The 22891-nt window shown below is 45.6% G+C and overlaps 1 protein-coding gene across 6 annotated transcripts in view; it reads left to right on the forward strand.

Moving 5' to 3' along the window:
- ARHGEF6 (Rac/Cdc42 guanine nucleotide exchange factor 6) overlaps nt 1–22891 on the forward strand; it is a 114818-nt gene that overhangs the window by 31624 nt on the left and 60303 nt on the right. For 5 of the 6 annotated variants that reach the window (XM_032428218.1, XM_032428220.1, XM_032428217.1 and 2 more), the window contains 3 exons: nt 15352–15436; nt 17616–17740; nt 19024–19225. In XM_032428218.1, the coding sequence (XP_032284109.1) occupies nt 15352–15436; nt 17616–17740; nt 19024–19225 (412 nt within the window). Of the gene's footprint in view, nt 1–15351; nt 15437–15955; nt 16136–17615; nt 17741–19023; nt 19226–22891 lie in introns of those variants that run through there. The other variant, XM_032428221.1, reaches the window with a different exon arrangement.

Genomic DNA, 22891 nt, shown 5'->3' on the forward strand with positions numbered 1-22891 from the left:
GTGCTGGCAGCGGTAGAAAGAGTACATAGCCACGCACAGCATGGAAGCAGTGAAATCAACAGCACGCCAGGAAAGGAGGCGGGAAAGCTCTAAAAAGCAGACCCCCAAATACATAACCATCTGGGGCCCTTTGGTGTGGGGTCAGGCAACTCAGCACATGTTGTGCAGTCCAGTGGCTCGAATTTGTGACTTTCCCTATCTTGGTCTGGGTGTGAATCCTGGTCAGGGAAACCTGTGTTCTTTTTTTTTTTAAGATTTTATTTATTTATTTGACAGAGAGAGCGGGAGAGCACAAGCAGGGAGAACAGTAGAGGGAGAGGGAGAAGCAGGCTCCCCGCCAAGCAGGGAGCCCGATGCGGGGCTCGATCCCAGGACCTTGAGATCATGACCTGAGCCGAAGGCAGGCGCTTAACCATCTGAGCCACCCAGGCGCCCCGAAACCTGTGTTCTTGAGGAGTCGCATGCATGAGGAGTGCAGTGCCTAAGAGCCTGGGCTTTGGACTTGAACTGACCTGGGTCGGCCAGTTCTTAGGTGTGTGCTAACTTCCGTGGTGGCAGCAGTAGGTAATACTAGGTCTGTGCTACTTTGTTATTGTCAGGCATGCACTACCCCTTCTGGAAATGAGAGAAAGCAGAGAAAGCATGTGGCACAGTGCCTGGCACTGAGCAGGCTCAATGAAAGCTAGTTCCTAACTGGAATTTTAATATATCCCAGTAGACTAGTGTTCATGAATGATAACATAGCGTTATCAAAAAAAAAAGTTCACGTAAGTCTTTAGTTGTGTTAAGCAAACTCTTAAGAAGTGAGTCATGCGGGGCGCCTGGGTGGCTCAGTCGTTAAGCGTCTGCCTTCGGCTCAGGTCATGGTCTCAGGGTCCTGGGATCGAGTCCCACATTGGGCTCCCTGCTCGGCGGGAAGCCTGCTTCTCCCTCTCCCACTCCCCCTGCTTGTGTTCCTGCTCTCGCTATCTCTCTCTCTGTCAAATAAATAAATAAAATCTTTAAAAAAAAAAAAAAAAAAGAAGTGAGTCATGCTTTAGAGAGAGATCTTCTTTTGAAATCCTAACATTGAAAACAACTTGGGGGGTGCCTGGGTGGCTCAGTTGGTGAAGTGTCCGACTCTTGCTCTCAGCTCAGGTCTTGATCTCTCAGGGTCGTGAGTTCAGGCCCCGCCTTGGGCTCCACGCTGGGTGTGGAGCCTAGTGAAACCAACAAACAAAAAACTTGGATACAGTGGGCGCCTGGGTGGCTCAGTCGTTGAGCGTCTGCCTTCGGCTCAGGTCACGATCCCAGGGTCCTGGGATCGAGCCCCGCATCGGGCTCCCTGCTCTGTGGGAACCCTGCTTCTCCCTCTCCCACTCCCCCTGCTTGTGTTCCCTCTCTCGCTGTGTCTCTCTCTGTCAAATAAATAAAATCTTAAAAAAAAAAAAACAAACTTGGATACAGGGAGGAATCTTAAAACAGGAAAACAAAATCCAGCCATCTTGTTCCTTGGTTCTATGCTTTATTGGACAGAGACTGCTTGCTTGTGGAAAAAAACATTTTTTTAAAAAGTAAAGTTGAAGGTAAAATGCCCACATATTTTCTAATACTTGACACTCCTCTTCTGAAGGCAAAACCGAGTTGAGTGTTTTCTGGGAACTTTGGATGAATCGTGGTGACGGCCTTGGCCTCTGTTCTCGTGTTGACCAGCACGCATCAGGCCTTTCAACATTATTAACATCTTTCACTCACTAATTGAAGTGCTTTTCTTTTTTTGTACTTGAAATTCTCAGTGCCTCACATCATAGAAAATAATTTGAATTTAGATTAGAGTGTACTGAAATGTGTTTAAAATTATTTACATGTCCTGTTTAATTTGTTTACATATTTTATTTGGAGGGCTACATAAAGACAGTTTAAATTTCAGTGATATCGTGGCTCAGTGATACCCACGGAACAGAGACTGCAACCTTTAATTATAATTTCTGTCAATTTATGTATAATCTTAAGAGTTTTATGAACCAGTTGTAGAAGTTCATGTAAAGGTCTCCAGCTGGTTGTCTTGCTGTTGTTCTGAATGTTGTTCTGAATGCTTAGGGTGGCCAATTTTTAACTGCTGGAAACAATTTGTATATGGTTTCCTTTATAAGAACTCAGGACTAGAGATGTGTGGGGCTCCGGTTCTAAGGAGGACCTGGAGAAGACCGAGCAACTGAATTCTTCAGAGATATGAATTATTCAGTTGTTAACCACAGTAACTTCTTTAGCTACCATTTTGTGTGCTAATAATAGAAACAGTTTGGATGGATCCCCCTCGGAATTGAAAAATCAGGAATGCTTTTTGCTCTTTTCTAGTCTATGCGTAAACTAGAAGGTGATAAAAGAATATTTTCAGTTTCTCATGTTTACTATCTGGATGAAGTAGTTTAATTTTTGTGTCTTTCATTTGTTTTATTTTTAACTTCTGTGTCTATTAAAACAAACACATCCATTTTATAATTACAATAGCTTGAAATTTAAAAATACACCCCAGAGCAAGACGCTTGTTGTTTTAGTTAAATTAAACAATTCAACAAATGGTTTTCTATTTTTGGTGACGATCGACAAAAAAAAAAAAGTCTCCCCTTGCCCCAGGGAAATAAGTAATAAATCTGTCAAATTGCACATAGTAGAGGGTGAAAATCAAAATCAATTGCTTCTATACAAAAAACCACGGTATGTAATACTTAAGAAGGAAACATGGCATTTGTGGATTGGGTTGAATGTATATTGATAATACCAAATGGAATGCATTTTTTTAGAAAATTTGATCAATTGAGTCTCCCTTATCTTGTTTTAAATCCCATTCACTCTAATTTGTTTTTTTTTAATATTTTATTTATTTGAGAGTGAGAGCATGAGCAGGGGGGAGGGGCAGAGGGAGAAGCAGACTCCCCACTGAGCAGGGAGCCCGATGCAGGGCTCAATCCCAGGACCCCGGGATCATGACCTGAGCCGAAGGCAGATGCTTAACGACTGAGCCACCCAGGTGCCCCCTCTAATTTGGTTTTAATGTTGATTCTAATCCAGGCTGTTTCTGGGGGCACCAGAGCACAATATAGCTCTTTACTAGAACCACACAATCTTGGCCAGCTATCCCCTGCTCCGGCCCCATTCTTATCTGGTCATAGGTTATCATCGAGGCAGCCCCCGAGGGTCATTCGTTGCTGGCACAGCAGAAGGTATGCAGGACGATTGGTGACGACTTTGGGGTTAGTACCAAAAGGAAGTGCAAGGTCTGGCCTTTGAACTGCAAATGAAGAAGGGTGAGGGCACTTGTCAGTTTTGTAGGGCCTTGGCTTACCAACTTTTTAGAGGGGATATATGTCCACCCAGTCCAGAAGCTGCTTCACCTCTGCATTTCAATAGTGACATTGCCCCTTCCTCTGCTGTCGTCTGGAAGAAAGACTTAGGATGCCAGACATCTGTCTGATTAGCTCCAGGCTTTGTCGTAGCCTGGCCGACTTGGACCCTACCATGCAGAGGGGTGTATGGGTTCAGAGAGGGCTCATCCGAAAGAGCATAGAGCCACCCATCATTTCTACTTGACTTCTGGCAGAAGGTATACCTTCCTAATTAAGTTCTGCTTAAAAACAAATAGAGTGAAATCCCAGCTTTATACTTTCTTGGGGACTTGAATATTATTACAGAGATCAGACATATCAGCTGAGGGATTGAAATGGGCAATAGGGAAAAGAAAGGATTAAATTAAGGTAAGATGGAAGGCAGCAGTTTGCAAAGCAGTGAGTGACACTGTTATTAAGGGCTTGTCTCGCTCTAGACAATAGCAGGCAGGTTTCTCCACCCTTGGAAGCGTGGACATTATTTTAAGAGGCATCATTAAGGTGTCAAGCTCTTCACATCTTTTATGAAGAGCCCAGCCTATGAAGCAGGCCTGAACACTAAGGAACGTTCCATCTTAAAATCTGTCTATTCTTCATGGCTAGGTCTCCAGCAAACTGGGGCTATTTACCAATAATTTGTGAGAAACGTATGCAAACCAAGAGAATGCAGTATTTTTTTTTAATTATTTATTTATTTATTTATTTGATAGAGAGAGGTACAGCGAGAGAGGGAACACAAGCAGGGGGAGTGGGAGAGGGAGAAGCAGGCTTCCCGCCAAGCAGGGAGCCCGAGGTGGGGCTCGATCCCAGGACCCTGAGATCATGACCCGAGCCGAAGGCAGACGCTTAACGACTGAGCCACCCAGGTGCCCCGAGAATGCAGTATTTTAACAACAGAAGAAGTGTAACCGTTTCTTTGGGGGCGTATATGTTGTGATCGTGTGAATAAACGTTTGCGCTGTAGCATGACCACTTTGCGTTCTTTGAAGACATGCTGGTGTTTAGGAATGTGTTATGGATTGGGGAAAATCTTGATTTGGGATCGCAAAATTACCTTCCGGGAAAGACCACAGAGTGGAAAACAATGGTTTTGGTGAGCTCGTGGGTGACTCCTTTATGTGCCAGATTTTACATACTATCCTTTTTATTTCCCACGACTGCAAGATCATGACTTGAGCTGAAACCAAGAGTCGGATGCTTAACCGATTGAGCCACCCAGAGGCCCCCGGATGAATTTTTAAAAATGTATTTTAGATAGCTTGTATATCTAAGAGTCTATATGTAGATTATCAAGAGTTGACTGTCTTTCATAGAAATGACTCTTTCGTGAATGAAAATAAGGATAAAAAGAAAGCTTAGTCTCTCGTAATACAGTATTTACTCTGTTTCTTTATGCGAAGCTAGAGTACCTGTTTCATTAAAAAAAAAGAAAAGAAAATTAATGGTATGTGTGGGGCGCCTGGGTGGCTCAGATGGTTAAGCGTCTGCCTTCAGCTCAGGTCATGATCCCAGGGTCCTGGGATCGAGCCCCACATCGGGCTCCTGGCTTAGCAGGGAGTCTGCTTCTCCCTCTCCCTCTGCCTCTCCCACTGCTCATGCTCTCTCTCTCTGTATCTCTGTGTCTCAAATGAATAAATAAAATCTTTAAAAAAAAAAAAAAAAAAAGAAAATTAATGGTATGTGAATTAGGTCCCATAATGTCATATGGAAGACCTTCTCTGCTTTTCCAGTCCTCAGCTCACTTCTTATTTTTTTTAAGATTTTATTTATTTATTTATTTGACAGAGAGAGACACAGTGAGAGAGGGAACACAAGCAGGGGGAGTGGGGGAGGGAGAAGCAGGCTTCTCGCCGAGCAGGGAGCCCGATGTGGGGCTCCATCCCAGGGCCCTGGGACCATGACCTGGGCTGAAGGCAGACGCTTAACCGACTGAGCCACCCAGGCACCCCACACTTCTTATTTCTTATGTTACCCAAACTGTCTTGATTTCATTGGGTTTTCAAGGTGTGACACTTGCACCTTAGGACTCTGTAACTGGGATTCTCCCAAGTGATCCCAGGCAGTAGTACCTTCACTTCCTTTTGGTGAGATACATGCTTTGTCAGCATTCTTCACGACTCTCAATCACAGCCTTCCAAAGAAGAATCTGTTTTACCAAGTGATGGAAAAATAGATGAGCCCTGATTGATCAGGTTCTACTAGAAAAAAAAAAAAAATGACCTTTTCTCTGTCTTTCCTTTCAGGGAAGGCATGCCAGAAGGACAGGTGTTTCTGGTGGAAGAAATACCTGTTTAACTTTCAGGTGAAAAGGAAAGCATCATAGTCAGCAAGTACTTGTTTGCCGTCTGTATGGTGGGTGCTGTGCCCGTGGCCTCGTGGGAAGAGGCAGTACGGGAAATCGTGGAGTTTAACAGTGTGGATGGCGGCATGTGGCAAGGTATCCAAGTTAGTGGGTCCAGAGTCTAGACCGTAACCCAGAGTTCAGAAGAAGAAGCCTATTGTGTACTGAGGTGTAGTGCCTGGGGCAGACCCCGTGGAGTGGGAGTGATGCCGTCTGGGCCCCAAAGGACAGCTGGGGTTCAAATGGTTGAGGGGACTTTTTCATAAGGAGAAGTGTGCACATCGGAGGGAGGCACAGTGAAGAAAGTGAAGGATTCTGGGGCATACAAGTTGACGATGGTGAGAAATGATGGGCTTGAAAAGAAATCTGAATGCCAGCCTGAAGACTGGGGATTGGATTCTGTAGGCACTTAAAGGCTGGGTTCCATTAGGCTGAGAGACATGGATATTCATGGAAAGCACCATTCCTGACGTGTCTGATGGGTGAACTCCCAAACACCCACCTCACCATGTTTGGATTATGTATCCTAGGTGTAAATCTTGTTTGAGATCAGATGGAGGAACATTAATTAATTGATTGATGTCTTCAATTGGCATTGAAGGGCATCTCTGAAAATGACATACTTCTGAAAAGGTGGCTCACACATAGACTTTTGGCAAGGAGTGCCAAAAGTCTTTGCCAAATATACTGTTGAGGGTGATCTCTAAATAAAGAAAATGGTTGTAACTTTGGCACAACATCCTTCCTACCCAGATTAGCTGGTGTAAACTGGGGCATGTGGATTGTAGGCTTTCGATTTGCCTCTCACCCCTTCTTGCTTCTCGTGAGTTCCTCTGGCATATTTTGCCACGTCCCACTGTGCTCTGGCTGTGACTCAGAGCCTGTTTTGGAGTAAGGGATGAACAGGTGAGCTGGGCTGCTAGTGTTTGTCCTTTAAGCGATTTACCATGAAACAGTTCAAAAAATATAGCCAACTCCAGCAAAGCAAAACAGTTCAAAAAATATAGCCAACTCCAGTTTTTCCCCACTTCCTTTCTCTGTGATGCGTAGGTCATGGCGCTTTGTGAAGAGAATGAAAGGCCCCTGTACTACCCGGGACAGGCCAGCAATTGCAGCCTTGGCCCGAACTGGGCACATAACTCAATGAAACCCACAACCTTGGAGTCTGAAGCACCTTTGGTCATCTCCCAGTTGAGCGGCTTAATTTTGCCGACGAGTACAAGCGTATTGTTATGTTAGCTAATAGGCGTTTCCTGGAAAGTCACGTGGAGATTGTTTCTTCCTTAATCCTGTTCTCTTGAACTTTATTGTAATTTTGGCAATGCTTTTTCTTCAATTGTGATTAATCATCTGTTGGCAAAAGCTTCTAAACTTTCCTCAATTCATCAAATATTTATTAAGCGCCTGCTACGTGACAGACACTCTTCTAAACACTGAGGATCCGGAAGTGAAAAAGTTTTTAAAGAACTGGCTTCATGAGGCCTGATTTGTGTTTACGTTTCTCTGCCAGTACATCCTGTTGATCAGCCAGTGGATGATTATTTATCGAGGCTCTCACATACGTTGAACCCCAGGCGGGGTCTGTGGGGGCCAGTTTGGGCTTCCAAGAGTCCGCCTTCTCATTGGAAATCCAGAGCTAATCCTAACACCCACAGAATAAATAGAGAACATTACAGTGTGTGCAGCATCTCTACAGACTGGGAGGCTGGGGCACTTCCGAAGACAGAAGCCTTAGGGTAAGGCGATGCAGAACTTTCTGGAAGGCAACAGATTAAACGGGCTAGAGGAGCTGCCGTGGAAAGCAGCCTGCAGTGCTTCCTCTTTTCATGGCCTTCCTCCCTCCCTGATCTTTGTGTGGCGTTCATTTAACACCAATCTCTCCCGTGCATGGACTCTATAGCAAAGCCCTTGGTTCTGCTAGGCTCCCAGGCTCCAGCCCTAGCAGACTCCTGGGAAAGCTGGGGCGGCAGGAGCCCTGTCTTCCCGTGGGAATCTCCTCCTTAACTGGCTGGCCCCGTTAAATAGGCGGGACTTGTCAACTGTTACCATTTCTGAGGCTCTTCTCATCGTCTTCCTGTGTATCACTTGATTCTCGAATCATGGGCAGTTCCAAAATAAAGAGTGCTTGGAGTGTCCAGGGTAATTGTTCATCCTTTATTTGAAAGGACAAGGAGAAAGTATAACAGAGGTGGACATTAATTTGGGACCACACGACCAGGCATTCTTCAATGTAAAACGGAGTCTTTTCCAAAAGTTGATTTGTAAGGTACTATTAGGAACACAGAAAACATTTTCCCCCTAGAAATCAGGTTCTACGTGCTGATTAAGTTTTCCGGCTGGCCCACAATGGCCTGTTTAATAAGTGTGGCTGAGCTGTAGAATTCACACACTAAGTGGCAGATGTGACCCTACGTCCCTGGGAAAATGGGTTCCGCATTCCAGTTTGGAACGCTAGGAAATAAGTCTCCTTCCCTGAAGGGGTGGGGGTGAGGAGCTTGGGGAGGACACCCCCTGGTCTGGCACCCAGATGTTCTGGCAGCTGAGGAATTACCCGTCCACCCCACCCCTCAAAACGGGCAGCCAGTGCAGCTCCCTCAAAGGTTCTAGTGACAGGAGTGCGGGGGGAGGTGGGGGGCAGGCCGCAATGGCGTCTGGCTGAGCAGCGCCTGGTCCTAGGTGCCCTGCTTCCTGTCCTGGGCTTGGCAAGCCCTATTAACAAGAGAGATTTCATCTTTTTCTTCCCTTCATGCCTACTCTCTTCTTGGTGAAATTATCCAAAGCCGGTTATTCTGTCTTTTTCTCTTTTTAATCCTGTGGCCGTCCTGGCCAAGATACCTCTGTCATTCCTTGTTCATTCCGCTCTTTCCTGAACACTTAATACTCAATTGAAGAGGGGCGCCTGGGTGGCTCAGTCAGTTAAGCATCTGCCTTCCGCTCAGGTGGTGATCCCAGGGTCCTGGCTCTCCACGCTTGTGCTCTCTTGTGCACACGTGCGCTCCCTCTCTCTCAAATAAATAAATAAAATCTTTAAAAAAATACTCAATTGAAGAGAACTCCCTGTTGTGGAGAAAGTGTTTTTTCCCCTAAAGGAGTGCTAACAAGGAAGAATGGAGGCCATAAGGTGTTGGTGATTCTGAAGTGGCCATCAGGAAGAGGATTTGGTGATGTTGCAATGAGGTGTGAGCGATGAGGGGTTCCACTCAGATCTTCGCTCCGGTCATAGGAGCTCTACGGAGCTGAACTTCCTGGCTCTGGATTCTATAAGGTCCAGGCAATCCAGAAGCACACATTACTTACGTAAAATGACACTATATAAATAGGCCATTAATTAATTAATTTTAATTTTTTTAGAGAGGGAAGATGGGGGAGGGGCCAAAGAGTGAGAGAAAGAGACTCTCACGCCCAGCGCAGAGAGAGAGCCCAACGAGGGGCTCCATCTCACAACCCTGAGATCATGCCCTGAGCCAAAATCAAGAGTCGGACGCTCAACCGACAGAGCCACCCAGGCGCCCCAGTAGGTCATCTTTAAAATGACATTTTGAAGAAGTGCATTTATAAACAGGTAGTAATTACATTAGCTTGTGATACTCCCGACTCCCTTTGCTTTGATTATATACTATCCAACAAGTTTCTAATTCTGGTTTGGCTTACCATGCAGATTTCTCTCTTGGGAGAGAGTGATATGCTGGCCATAAAATGGGACTATCCAATCTTCTTAATGGTCTATTTCTTTGAGCAGAAATTAGCAAATTGGCCACTTGGTTGATGCGGTGACTTTGTGAACGTGGTTAGGGTTGGAATCAAGGTCTCCTGACCCTCACGCCGGAGCTCTTTGCCGACACTGATGTTGTTGCCGCTCTGAATGGCTGAAATGGAGAGAAGGAAGGAAACAAGAGAGGAGCGGAGAGCAGGATTTGCTCTCTTTAAGTTTGCTCCCTATCAAATAGGAAGTTATTATTGAAAACCAGGCACAATACAAAAGCCATCCACCGTATTCTAGGAAGGGGAGTACCAGTGGCTCATTGAGTGCCATTTCTGAGCTAAGAGCATTATTTGTTGCTGACGTTGTGACTGCTTTCAGGGGGAGCTATGTGACAGCATCCCTGTTGTGCTCACAAAGCCAGGAGCAGTGCCACCCAGCGAAATATGACTAAGCAGCTCCGATTTGCTTGCTCTGGTGCATTCTGTAATGACATTTCCTCCAAAGTTCAGGGGTTAACAGAGGCAGCATGCTCAGCTGTGAGAATTGGAGAATGCGATTCAAGATGGGCTAAGTTAATTTGAGATTTTATTCAGCAGGAACAAGGGAGACATGGAATGTTCTTAAAATATTTGGAATCTTTTTTTTTTTTAAAGGGCCCGAAACAGAAGCTATGTCCATGTGGTTCCGCTGAATCCCTTGCTTTTCAGCTGATGAGGTTTTAACAGTTGAGTGACGGAGCCTCTTGTGATCACCCCAAACCCTCAATTAACTTTAATTGGAAGTCGATTGAATGGTACCAAAGCCCCATGACTTTAGAGACGGTCCCCTGTTCCGAACGAGTATGCGGTGTGGCTTCTCTGAACAAGGATGTGGCCAGGGCTGTCACTGGTTATCTCAGATGGTTAGAGCAAGGTGCCAGGGGATGGTTTAGCGTGGCCCTGTAACCACGGGCTGGACCCCCGCCCAGCCGACACCTCACAAACATGGACGGCGGCTCGCAAGGTGGAACCAGATGAACGAATAGAATAGGGGTAACTCGGTGCAGCCCTCCCCCACTTCCCGCAAGCAGGAGCAGGTGCCTTCTGGGTCTGGTCAGGGCTTGAAATGAGAAGGCCAGCGCCGGAATCAGGCACGGCCCCTTGGAGACAGGCTTGTCATATGGGAGGTTTTCTCTTTGCCACGATTAGTGGAATTAGTCATCTTAGAGGTTGTAACAGACTTGCTGCAGATGGTATAGACGCGGATCATAGTGACAGCGGCAAGGGACTGCTTTTTGTGCATAAAGGCGCAGATCTCTTTTTCTTCTTTCGAATGCCTCATGACAGTGGAAAGTATGCAGACAGGGCTAAACTGCCCCTCAGAGCACTTTCTTGGATCTCTTGCCTTGTGAGTTAACCACTCGGAGTGCAGTTTGCTCATCTGTAGAATGGGGGAAATAATTGTACCTACATTACAGGCTTGCTGGGAGAATCACGTGCAATGAATGGAGATGTGTATATATATATATATATATATATATATATATATATATATATATAATCTGCAATCATGGTGTCAGCGCATAGCAGGGGCTCAGGAAATCAGGACCCTGTCCCTGTAAGATTAGTGAGGGAATGGAGCAGGGGGGGGTGGAGATTTTCCTCTCATGTGCTTCCTTGTGTTGGTCAGTTTAGGGAAAATGTCATAAAATAGCCTACATATTGAAACTGAAAACTACTCCAAAAGGGTCTATATGTAAAGCCATGAAAATATAAACTTATACTGCCAGATCCCCAACCGTTCCGAATTAACACCTGGTGTTTAGTGGATGGAAAAGAAGTTTTGCTGTCATTGTGGATATCCAAAATGTTAAAATGTGCAGAAACATTTAAAGATTAAATGTCTTGTGGGGGGCCTGGGTAGTGGGGTCGGTTAAGCATCCGACTCTTGGTTTCGGCTCGGGTCCTGATCTCAGGGTTGTGAGATTGAGCCCCGCATTGGGCTCCGCACTCAGCAAGGAGTCTACCGGAGATTCTCTCTCCCTCTTCCTTTGCCCCTCCCCCCCATGCACACACTTTCTCTCTCGCTCTCAAATAAATAAATAAAATGTTTTTTAAAATTTTATTTTTTTAAAGATTTTATTTGTGGGGGGGAGAGAAAGAGAGAGAGAGAGAGAGAGCATGAGCAGGGGGAGGTGTAGAGGGAGAAGCAGACTCCCCACTGAACAGGGAGCCCGATGCGGGGCTCAATCCCAGGACCCTGGGATCATGACCTGAGCCAAAGGCAGACGCTTAACCGACTGAGCCACCCAGGTGCCCCAAATAAAATCTTTAAACAAAATAAAATGTCTTGTCTGAGTTCAGCTGCTAATGTAGAATTGGACCTTAGGTAGCCTTATGTAAATTGACCAGAAGCCTCACTGATGACATCAGTAGTCAATTAACATGTATTTTGCATGTTATATGTATTATATACGGCATTCTTACAATAAAGTAAGCTAGAGAAAAGAACATGTTATTAAGAACTCATAAGGAAGAGAAAAATACATGTACGGTACTGTACTGTATTTATTGAAAAAAATCCGTGTGTCAGTGGACCTGCACAGTTCAAACCCGTATTGTTCAAGGGTCAAGAGTACTTAAAAAAACAAACAAACAAACAAACAAAAAAAACCATCTTTCATGAAGTTTCATCTCTGTCCCTCCTGTCGCTTACCCAGAGTAGAGTAAATGTTTGTTGTTGCTGTTATCCTTGAACCTTGCCTCATCCCATTGCAGGAGCGACCTTGAAAGCATCTAGCAATAGTCTGAGAAGCAATCCTTTCTTTCTTGTCTGCATCACGGTTGTTTGTGGTCAATGGAGGGAGGGAATCCTGCTGTTCATCTGACCTTGGCAGATCCAACTGGAAACAAACCAGCTAATTTCTGGACCCAAGTGGTAGAGAGAAAGTTCCACTCATCTGGGACTCAGCTTCATGCCATACTAAACAGGCTAGTGAGGCTTGCACAGAGTAGCAGAAGATGAGTATCATCACGGCTTCATGTTGGAAAAGCACAGGCATCGTAAATATGCAAATCTGCATTTCCTTTCACAAGCCCCAGTGCTTTGCAGATAGAAAAGGGGAATTGCTTCTCCATTTTGTATGTATAAATGGTCGGGATTAGTCCGAGGCAAATGGCCTGTCCCGCAGCCTACTTCTCCTTGTTCTCCCCATACCCCCTCCACGTTGGACAATTCTGCTTTTTCCCAGCTGGGCACCAGTGCCTTTAGGTTTTTCACACCATCATCTCTAAACTTGGTCTCGTGCCTCTCATTTCCATGAAGGTCTAAAAGACTGTTAACAGCTGAACGTGTTGTGCTCCCTCCAAATGTTTCCGTTTTAGCAGGGGACCGGTCTCCGTGCATGGAGGCAGAGTCCAGAGTGGAATGTTTACTAGCATGCAGTTTGGGGTTTGGAAGGGTGTGGTGCTGTGGACAGTGTTCCTGGTTATATTTAATCTTTCCACCGCTCTGAAATCATAACTCTTAGGCTTTGCTTCCTCCACTCCTCCCTAGAGGCCTCTTCCAGCTCTTTCCTGTGTAGCTCCTAGTGCTACAGAATAGGCTTGCAGTGAGAAAAACAGTGTCCGTGGGCAAACTCTAGTGTATCGGGCTTTTCTAAAAAGGAAACTCTGTATAGTCCAGGCAGCTCCCCTCAAGCATTTGCAGTGACTCTTGCTGATGATGCACGTTTCATTTTCTGATCAGGTTATTTGTCTTAATTTCAGCCAAGTGCCCATATAAGTGAATAACGCCAGTGTTGCCACGTCTGGGCAGTCAGTTAACCTGGATAAGGAGCAACAGAAAAAGAAGGGGAGAGGTTTTTTTATCACCGTTTTTGCTCTCCTGCCTCATTCTGCTAACATTTCCTTCTGCTTCTTATTTCAGGCTCTCCCCATCTCCACCACACCTACCCAACACACACACATCCACACGCACACACATATTCACGCTCCCGTTAGGAATTATGGGCTAAAAACGACTGAATTTTTTGCTTTGTTACCATTTTGGCATACATGTCGTTAACACTTTCCCACTGATGTGCTCTAAGGGAGGTTCAGTGAATCTGGAATCCTCTGGGATACTAGGTTCTCTCTCCAGGGTCTGTTGTATCTTGTTCACCCAGACTTTGGCAAACTAAAGCAGAATGCCTACGCATTTATTCTTGGACAACTTTGAATTTTATATTGCAGCATTCAGAAACATATTTGGACTGTAGTGTCGTTTGGCTCTTTAGTAATATTGGGATTACCCCTTTACTAAAAGGAGATTAGTGTGTCATTTTTATTTTTATTTTTTCAAAGATTTATTTATTTTAGAGAGAGAGCACGAGTGCGTGCATGTGACTGGGGGGAGGGGCAGAGGGAGAGAGAGAATCCTGAAGCAGACTCCCCGCTGAGCGCAGAGCCTGAGGCAGGGCTCAGTCCTGATCCTGAGATCATGACCTGAGCCAAAATCAAGAGGCGGCAGCCTAACCGACTGAGCCACCCAGGCGCCCCAGTGTGTCATTTTTAGTTGTGACTGGGTTCTTCAGTCATATTGTTTGAATGCAAAACATTCATTGATTAAACGAATAGTACAGTCGTGAATCCCAGAATAGGCAGACTTCTATAGGCTCACATTTGCATATATTATCTATATTGATCTATATATCTATATTGTATCTATATATCTATATTATCTATATTGATGCCCCCTCCCAATTTGAAAAAAAAATGGCTACTGTGTATTTTCATTCTAGAGACAGAGTTTAGGTCTTGAAGAATATGTACACAAAGAAGAGAAAATTTTGCCTTGACGTGGCTCCCAGAAAACACGCAGATTAGGAATGACATGGCTGGCTCTATCTAATGGGAAAGCCCATTACCAGTCTTGTCCCACATGAAAAGGTACATTTTACTCCTATCACTGCATCTGGGAAAAGAAGATTCAAACTTCTAGACCTCCTGGGAAGAAATGTTTTTAGAAGGTGCATTTCCATCCAGAACATGGGTTTCTTATAGATAAGTGTATCTACATTGTTGGCTGGCAAACTCATAGATTGTGCCTATGTTTGAGGATACTTCTAGTTTCAAATACACATATAGGAGACTAGAAGAACTGTCCATACATTTTCATACGTGGAATACATTTGTAAATCAACAATTAATTTGTATTTAAAACAACAGCTGACTGGTGTCTTCCCTAGGGACAGTGGCATATCAGAATGAAGGCAAAGTGAAATGTATTTATTTCATGATTTGTTGCTGATGGTTGAGCAGTGTTCGGAAGGCCAGAGGTCCCATCTGGAAAAGTCACCTGAGGCCAGGAAGAGCCGGCACAGGTTCAAATCCATGAAGACGAGCTGAGAGGGGCAAGGTCAAGCAGCAGAAACCAGGAACCGAGGTTGGGAGCCAAAGGCAGGCCTTGGAAAAGTTTGGGCGGCATAGAGTTAGGATTCCAGGCCGTTGGGACCCAGTGGGTGGCAGCGGGGAGGACAGGGAGCAGAGGACAAGGCAGTGTGGACGGTGGCCCTACTGAACCTGGTGATTGAACTGCGCACTTGGAAACATCTCAGAAAGGCTCCAGCACCTTCTTGGTGGACCGTAAGGACGTTGTGTAGGTGACGGGCATGAACTGGAACCCATGCATTCGGGTTTCCTGGAACCGGGCTGAGTGTTGACATGCTCAGGTCAGGCGAGCGCGTGGCTTCTCAGCTTGGCTGTCATTTCCCATCACCGCTTCACTCTGACTCACCGATGGCCTGCCACATGTCATTGGGTGGCTCAGCTGCTGCTTTCACTTCTCCCGAAGGTATACAGAGGTTTGGGTCTCGGCTTGTACATTTTTGTCTCCTGAGAGCCGGAGGAAGTGGCCGTTTGATAGTTTGGTTTGCTGAGTTGAATCCTTACAGTGTCTGACAGTTTCAGTTTCCTTTCTCATAGGTATTTGATCCTGATGACCTGTATTCAGGGGTCAACTTCTCCAAGGTTCTGAGCACTCTTTTAGCTGTCAACAAAGCAACAGAAGGTAAGCAGGGTTTGTGATTTATGAGTGGTGCGTGACATGTTTGGACCCACGGGCTTCTCATTCCCCTAGGAGCCAGCTGTGGCCAGGACTGTTCGAATGGGGCAGATTGCTCCTCTCCTCGAAAATAAATCCCAGTGGGTGTCACATGCTTTAGTTGTTCATACTTGAGGATTTTAACATGCCTCTCACAGATGTTACTGTAATGCCCTTCATATAATGATAAGAACCAAGAAACTATTTCGTTCGAAGCTACGGAATAAGCAACGGAGTGTAACAAGACAGAAAATGAAAAGGAAAAGACCAGTTCTCTTTTTCATAAACTTTACAGAAGATAGCTGTTACTTCCTTGTCCCCCCCTACAGATGTGTTTTTCTCATAGATTTTTGTGTGTATCCGTCCATGTAAAGGAAGTTGTCAGTAACCTCGCTCTGGAAATGAAACCTCAGGTTCATAGTGAGTGAAGAGTATTTTTTTTATTTAAATGCTTAATAGCCACCACATTGGAGATATTGAATATAAATCCTAATGAATGTGAAGAAAACGCTGATACCTTGGAGTATAACTTCACTCCTTCTGTGACACAGCATCTTACCTACAGCTGGGTGGAAATAACCCGAGTTAAAATGCGTCGAGCCCTCACCATGGGTCTAATCAATTCTAAGAACCATCGGTGGTCTCATCTTTGAAAGGACTCTGGGGGTAGGTATTATTATTAGGTCCATGTTACAGATAAGGGAAGTCAGGCCCACAGTTGCCCAGCTGGAAAGTGGCAGAGCTGGGATCCAGCCCCCATCGGATTGACCCCAGGACCCTTACGCCCGAGCATGACTCTTGCTGTTCATACCGTTGGAGAGTCAATAGGCTGTGTGCCCAGCACTGCCAGGTGCCACAAAGGAAGTGTGAGATATGGTCCCAGCCCTTGAGAACAGACTGTCTGTTCAGGGAGACTCAACTTACCCACGTGAAACAATTAGCAAACAAGAGCAGACAATATAGTCAATTGCCAAATAGAATGGAACATCTAGGAAGCTATCAAGTAATTATAGTTTTAGTCAAAAGGCTGTATATAATAGCAATAAGTGTAAAAATACTTCTCTAGAGTTGTTCTTTTGCTATTTGGGAAAAAAAAATGCTTTTGAGCTATTGCAAGGCGTACAGCAGAAAGTACAGCTAATTCAAGTAACTATATTTACCACACATGACAACTACCCAGTGTTGGGCAGGGAGGATCGTATAATTCTAACATCATGCCATACAAATTATACGTTCCTTTGCCAAACTCTGCTAGCAAGTTTTACAGTCTCTTCCCTTGCCACAGATATTTATAAAATACAAGGAGGTGAAAGTTAAAACCCACAGCACCAAGGAAATTACTTGGATACTGAGCTTGTCGCCTAGGGAATGTTTGGGCTTTAGAGTTTTGCAGTTTATGTCTTTTAAAAATAAATGGAGAGGAAAAGAACCCTCATTTGAATTTGTCAAGAAGCCAGCTCCTCTCTTTAGCACACTGTCAGCATACGGAAAACATCCAGCTCAGCGCTGGTCTGATCGAATTTCACAAGGTTTCAAGGAAGAGAAGATTCTTGAGTTTGATTTTTTAGAAGAAGAATCCTGGTAGCAAGATTGCATCTCTCCCAGACACACATTCTCTCTCCGATTCGCCTTCTCCTCCCCCCCCAACCCCCCACCCCCAGGCTCCGGGGGAGAGTTTGCATTACAGACACCACACGTACTGCTGCCTATGAGGAAGACAGAACCACCCAGTTAAGGGCCAAAACACAAAGAGAGAAGTTTGAAATATTTCAAAGTAATAAGAGCCACAAACAGCTGTTTGGTACCCAATATAGTTCTGCCTTGGCTAACAGGGCGTGCTGTTGCGACTGGTTCAAGAGGGGAGAGTGGTAGGGAAATGGGTTAAGCGAAAATGTGGCTTTGTCGCTGTTTTTCATTCTACTGGACAGCAATGGCCAGTAAGGCTCCGCAGAAGGAAGTTGGCCACCAAACTGGAGGGGGTGGGGGTGGGGCGGAATGAAATACACTTGGGCCCGTTCCTAATGGTAACAGTGAGGAGGACGGCCCCGGGGGCCTTTGATAATGTCCCATGAAAGATGATGTGATGTTGTAGCTGTGTTTCTGACATGAGCGGTTCCCTTTATCTTGCCTTTTCCTCTTTTCACAGATCAGCTCTCAGAAAGACCATGTGGACGTTCCTCTTCTCTTAGTGCTGCTAACAGTTCTCAGACAAACCCGCAGACAACAGTTGTTAGCACAGCCCCAGGCCTGCAGAGGCAGTCAAAGGCGGCGGTAAGTATAGAACCCAGTTCCCCTTGCCTGTTCTGGAATCCGTCAAATGAGACCTCCCCCCCCCCCCCCCCCCCCCCGCCCCCAGTCCCAGTTTCTTCTGCATCTGTGATGAGATAGCCGGCCTGTGTGTTGGGGGCGTCGCCCCCAAAACTACTCTGAAACCCAGTGCCAGTTCAGGCCTGTGGGCCACAGGGTCAGAGACCCGGGGTTGAAGCCCCAGAGTTCTTTCCCTTCCACGAACCGAGTGAGTCGTGTGGCGGAGGAGGCTGTGCAAATGGAAGTCATGGTAACTACTTCCGGATGGCAGTTTGCTGTCGTTTCTTAGGGGAATGAGATTGGGCCTGGCACGGCAGAGGCAATCAATACCTATTACTTGCTCTCATCATCGTGATCGCCATTTTATTTTTCTCTTTGCATTCCTAGGGAGCCTGTGAGGAGCTCCCGCATTGGCTGTAGCCCCATTATCTTTGCATTTGGTCTTGACGGGAGCTTTTCTTTGGGAGGAACTGCCTGTCTTCTGCTCGCTAGAGACTTCATTCCTTGTCAAAAGCCACCCACTTGCTCCAAGCCATCAGGAGCTCTTACTTCCAAGGCACTTTAACTACTTCCAAAGTGCTTAACCTTTTGAGATCACGATCCCTCTGAGGAGCTGATGAACACTACAGTTCCACAGCCCTGGGACCCTCTCAGATTGGATGCAAAATCTCCTGCATGTGAACTTCTGGGGCTGTGTTTTGAGCAAAGATCCCTTGTGCTCATCAGCTTCTCAGAGGGGCCCATGACAGGTTAACAAATCCCGACTCAGGTAACAATGGGGTATTTGATGTTTGCGTATGACTAAATCTTAGCCAATTTAAGATATTCTTAGCAATCGGGAGGTGGGAGGCAGATGTTATGGGTGGATTCGTACCTAATCTTGGCCGTGTAATTATGTAAGACCGTGTCTGTGTGTTGGGTAGAGGCAGGGTGGAATGGTTTATCATTCTACTCTGTTTCCCGGCTCATTTAAACAAGTATCTTCAGGTCATTGGTGAGGGAGAGGGAAATGAAAGCTACGACCCCCTTCAAAACACACATTCTCAGAAATGCAAAAGGTTGCATGCGCTTCCGAGCAGCTTCTTAACCTCCCCCCACCCCCCAGTCCCACTCCTCAGCTAACAACTCAAGACTGAGGTAGACCTGGGGTTTCATCCTTGCTCACCCCACTTTATTTGCCTCAATTCATTTAATTTCTGCCCCTACTCCATTTAGAGGGCTGCTTAATCTGGCTTTCGTTTCTCTAGGAGATGACAGAAAATGGAAGCCATCAGTTGATAGTAAAGGCAAGATTCAACTTTAAGCAGACTAACGAAGATGAACTGTCGGTTTGTAAAGGGGACATCATTTATGTCACCAGAGTGGAAGAAGGAGGCTGGTGGGAAGGCACATTAAATGGCAGAACAGGCTGGTTCCCTAGTAATTATGTCCGAGAAATTAAATCCAGTGGTAAGTGGATCTTTTAAAAGCCTTTTTGAACGTGACTCTTGTACTTTCTTGTATTCCTGCTGCGAATCTTATAGTTTTAATTGGTTCCCAGAAACTCTTTGTATTTGCGCATGCATGCCAACAATAAGGGTAGAAGAGAACTGGGGGGAAAAATCTGTGATTAGATATTTTGAAACAAAGTTGTATTTAGATTACATCAAGGCAGCAAAAGCCTAAAAAAGCCAAAGAATTCAAAGCTCAGACAACTGTTCCACCTTAACTATGTCCCGTTCTATCTACTAATTCTAGCCCATGGACTACAGTGCATAGTCCTTCCTGCTGCTCCAGGACTCACCATGATAGAAAACAATAATAAGAGAGGCCATGTGCTAACTTCCTTTTTTTAGCCCTAAGCCCTTTAAGCAGACCTAAGTCTAAATGCCTCAGAGATGTGTTCGAGAAATAACAACCGTAGGACTGCAAGCTGTCTGGCCGTTTTGATTCTGAAGATTGTCCTTAACTCGTTGCATACTGCTAACTACTTATCCTCTTTCATAATAATATCCAGAGAATGAAATCTAATAATTCTTCAGTAGTCTTTCTAGAACTTTCTTAGGTAACTTCCTTGCCTTTTCTTATTTAAGAAAGTAGGCCCTGTCTATATTACCAAAGAGCCCTGATGTATAAAGCTATGTCACAATACGCATAACATAGTGTTCAGTTATTCCCATTATTGTATCTCTTCAGTTCCCCAAAATATGTACTATTCCTACTGAGAAGCAGTTAGCTCCTCAGTGCATTTTCTTCCTTTTGTAGATGTCTTTATTGTTTTCTTAATGCCTAAAAATTAATACTATTAACTAATATAATTATAGGCTCACTGTAAATGAATTAAAACATTACAGAGATGTGTAATGTAGATAATACGAATTCCTCTCTCCTTTGCACCCTCCCCCAGATAACCACTGTTAGGAGCTTTTTTTCCCTAAAGCATTTAAGAGAAAGTTTAATCTGCACACTTTCTGGGTTGTGTGTTCATTTAAGGGCAGTGGGGGTGGGGAGGGGGCATCTCCTTTAATGGAATAAATGTTTGCTAACGGATTTATAATTATGTGTGTATGTGTAGACTTCTCAGCATTTTTTTAAGATTCTATTTTTACATAACTCTACACCCAATGTGGGGCTTGAACTCCCAACCCCGAGATCAGGAGTCGCACGCTCTAGCGACTGAGCCAGCCAGGCGCCCCTTAGCATTTTTCATTATTGGGAATCCCGACGTTTCTGTTGAGCCCTGAAATATTTTCACAGGCCTTGCTTGGAATTTCCTTGGTTTTGATGATTCTCACAGCTGATTTTTACCCCTGCTACATCTTTCAATTACTTTGAGCTGGTGGTCAGGCTCTCTAACTTTCCAGATTCACACTAGCTTTGTTCCTTGATTCAGTGTCTTCATCTGCCAAATTAAAGGCCACAGCACTTGCCGCCTTGCCTGGGACCCCCAAGCATTGTTGAGAGGCCTCGGGAAGTGGACAGACAGCACGTCCTCATTGTCCTGTCCCTCACTGAGATGCCTCGTACTGCAGTCTGCCTGCCGCATTGGGGACTGCCCTGCGCTGTTGGTCCTGAGCTTTGGACCCTTCCCTTCAAGTTTCTCCTATACTCTCTTTGGTTTGGAACTCAGTGAAGGACTCACCTGGCAAGCTCTGGCTCTGATTTGAGCACCTAGGTAACCATTAGAAGCATCTTACCCGCCCGTCAAGGATGGGCCTGGACAGCTGGGGCCAGGAAGCCTGCTAGTTAAATGAAACCTAATTTAAACTCAGTAGCCAGAGTGATTCTTTCAAAATGGAACTTGGGTAATGGCTCCCCATCTCAAAAAGAGTAAAAGCCAAGGTCATCTCACTAGTCTATGAGGCCCCCCACGATTTGGCTTCTGGGGGCCTCATATCTTCAGGGGGCTTCACAGTTGCCCCTCTGACCTCCTCTCTGACCTTTCTCCCCCTCACTCTACTTCAGCCACACGGGCACCTGCCTCCCTTGCTGCCCCTCACCTCCTTCAGGTCTTTGCTTACTTGTCTGCCTCGCAGTAGGGCCTTCTTGATCACCCGAGAAAACTGAACCTTATGCCTATCGCCCCGTCCCCCTTCCCCGCTCTGTTTTTTGTTTGTTTACTACTTCTCTCCATCTAATGTGGTATACATGTGCTTATTTATTTCATTCACTGTCTGTATCTTACCATGAGAATGTACGTGCCATGAGGGCAGAGATGTTCTTCTGTTTTGTTTAGGCTCAGGAAATCTCTGTAAAATGAACAAATACTGTGGGGCAGGTCATTACGTTCTGTTCGGCTTGTTCACTGAGCGTCAGTTAGATACTGGGTAGTAGTGGTGGGGGCGGCTATAATAGTCTGCCCTCATGGACCCTGCCTCCAAGGACCTTACAGTCTAGTGGTCAAGCTAGGTGTGGACATAACCAACTGTAATGGGTAGCATAAGCTAAGTAACACAGGCAAAGCTCTAAGCCTAGATAAGATGCTGTTGGAGCAGTAAAGAAATGATTCTGTTAACAGTAACCTAGGGGCGGGGGGAAGCACTTAAATTGGGTCTTGAGGGACGAAAAGAAGCTTCTGCAGGTGGAAGGTTGGAGGGTGTTAGTAAGTTAAAGAATGGAAGTCGGAGGGCATGGAGTGGGTGGTAGGGTGACTTGGGTTGAGGGGAAGGCAAGTCAAGAGGAGTGGGACCTTGGCTGGAGCCACATGAAGAAGGGTGTCAACGGCAAGCAGGGGATCACTTGTGGTTCTAAAAGCTCTTTCTAGCAGTGGTGTGGGGGCTGGGTGGCCGAGACGTGGTGGGGATAAGCAATGAGGGTGTGGGGAAGCCAGTAGAGGCTCTTACTCAGATCTAGGCAGTCCAGATAGTGGTACGAGCCACTTTTGCGATAGTGGAGCGGAAGAAGTGGGTGGGTGCGGTAGATACTGTTAAAATACAATCGAGAAAATTCGCTGATGATTTGTTATGAGCCAAAGGGAAGAGGTGAGGATAACTCCAAGTCTAAGGGTCCAGCCTGAGGGTGAGCTCTTTAAGGGCATGTGGTGTCATGCACCTTGCCAGCCAGCAAAGGGTTCTTTGCCACGACTGGGCTATCAGGCTCTGTCCTGGGCACTGGTGAGGCAGAGAAAGCGAGACATGAGCTTTGCCCTTGTGTTCTTAGTCTAGCAAGTGGGGGGAGATCTCTTAGAATGTGGTAGGATAAGCTCAGTGATGGAGTTAAATGCAGGGTGCTGTGGAGAATGGTGAGCCAAAGAGGGATGCCTGACTCACTGGACACGTAGGGCGATGGGGACTTACTCATCTTTGTCAGCTTTCTGTCTCCAGAGAGCCTAACACAGTGGTTTTGACACAGGAAATATAGGAAATGTTTAATATGTGCTGAACTCCATTAACAGAGAGGATGAAGAGGGTGTGTGTGTGTGTGTGTGTGTGTGTGTTGGGTGGGTGGTCGGCACTGAAGATGAAGAGTTGCTTTGGACATGTGGAGTAGAGGCGCCAGAGAATCATAGTTCGGAAGATTTCCGGCAGGTAGTTGTCCTTATGGATTTAGAGTCCGGGGGAGAACTAACAGCTGGAGATGAAACCAATAACAGACCGTGTAAAGTGATAGATGATGATAATGTGTAAACTCCATAGC

This window comes from Phoca vitulina, unplaced genomic scaffold (genome assembly GCF_004348235.1).
Source record: "Phoca vitulina isolate PV1807 unplaced genomic scaffold, GSC_HSeal_1.0 scaffold39, whole genome shotgun sequence".
NCBI lineage: Eukaryota > Metazoa > Chordata > Mammalia > Carnivora > Phocidae > Phoca > Phoca vitulina.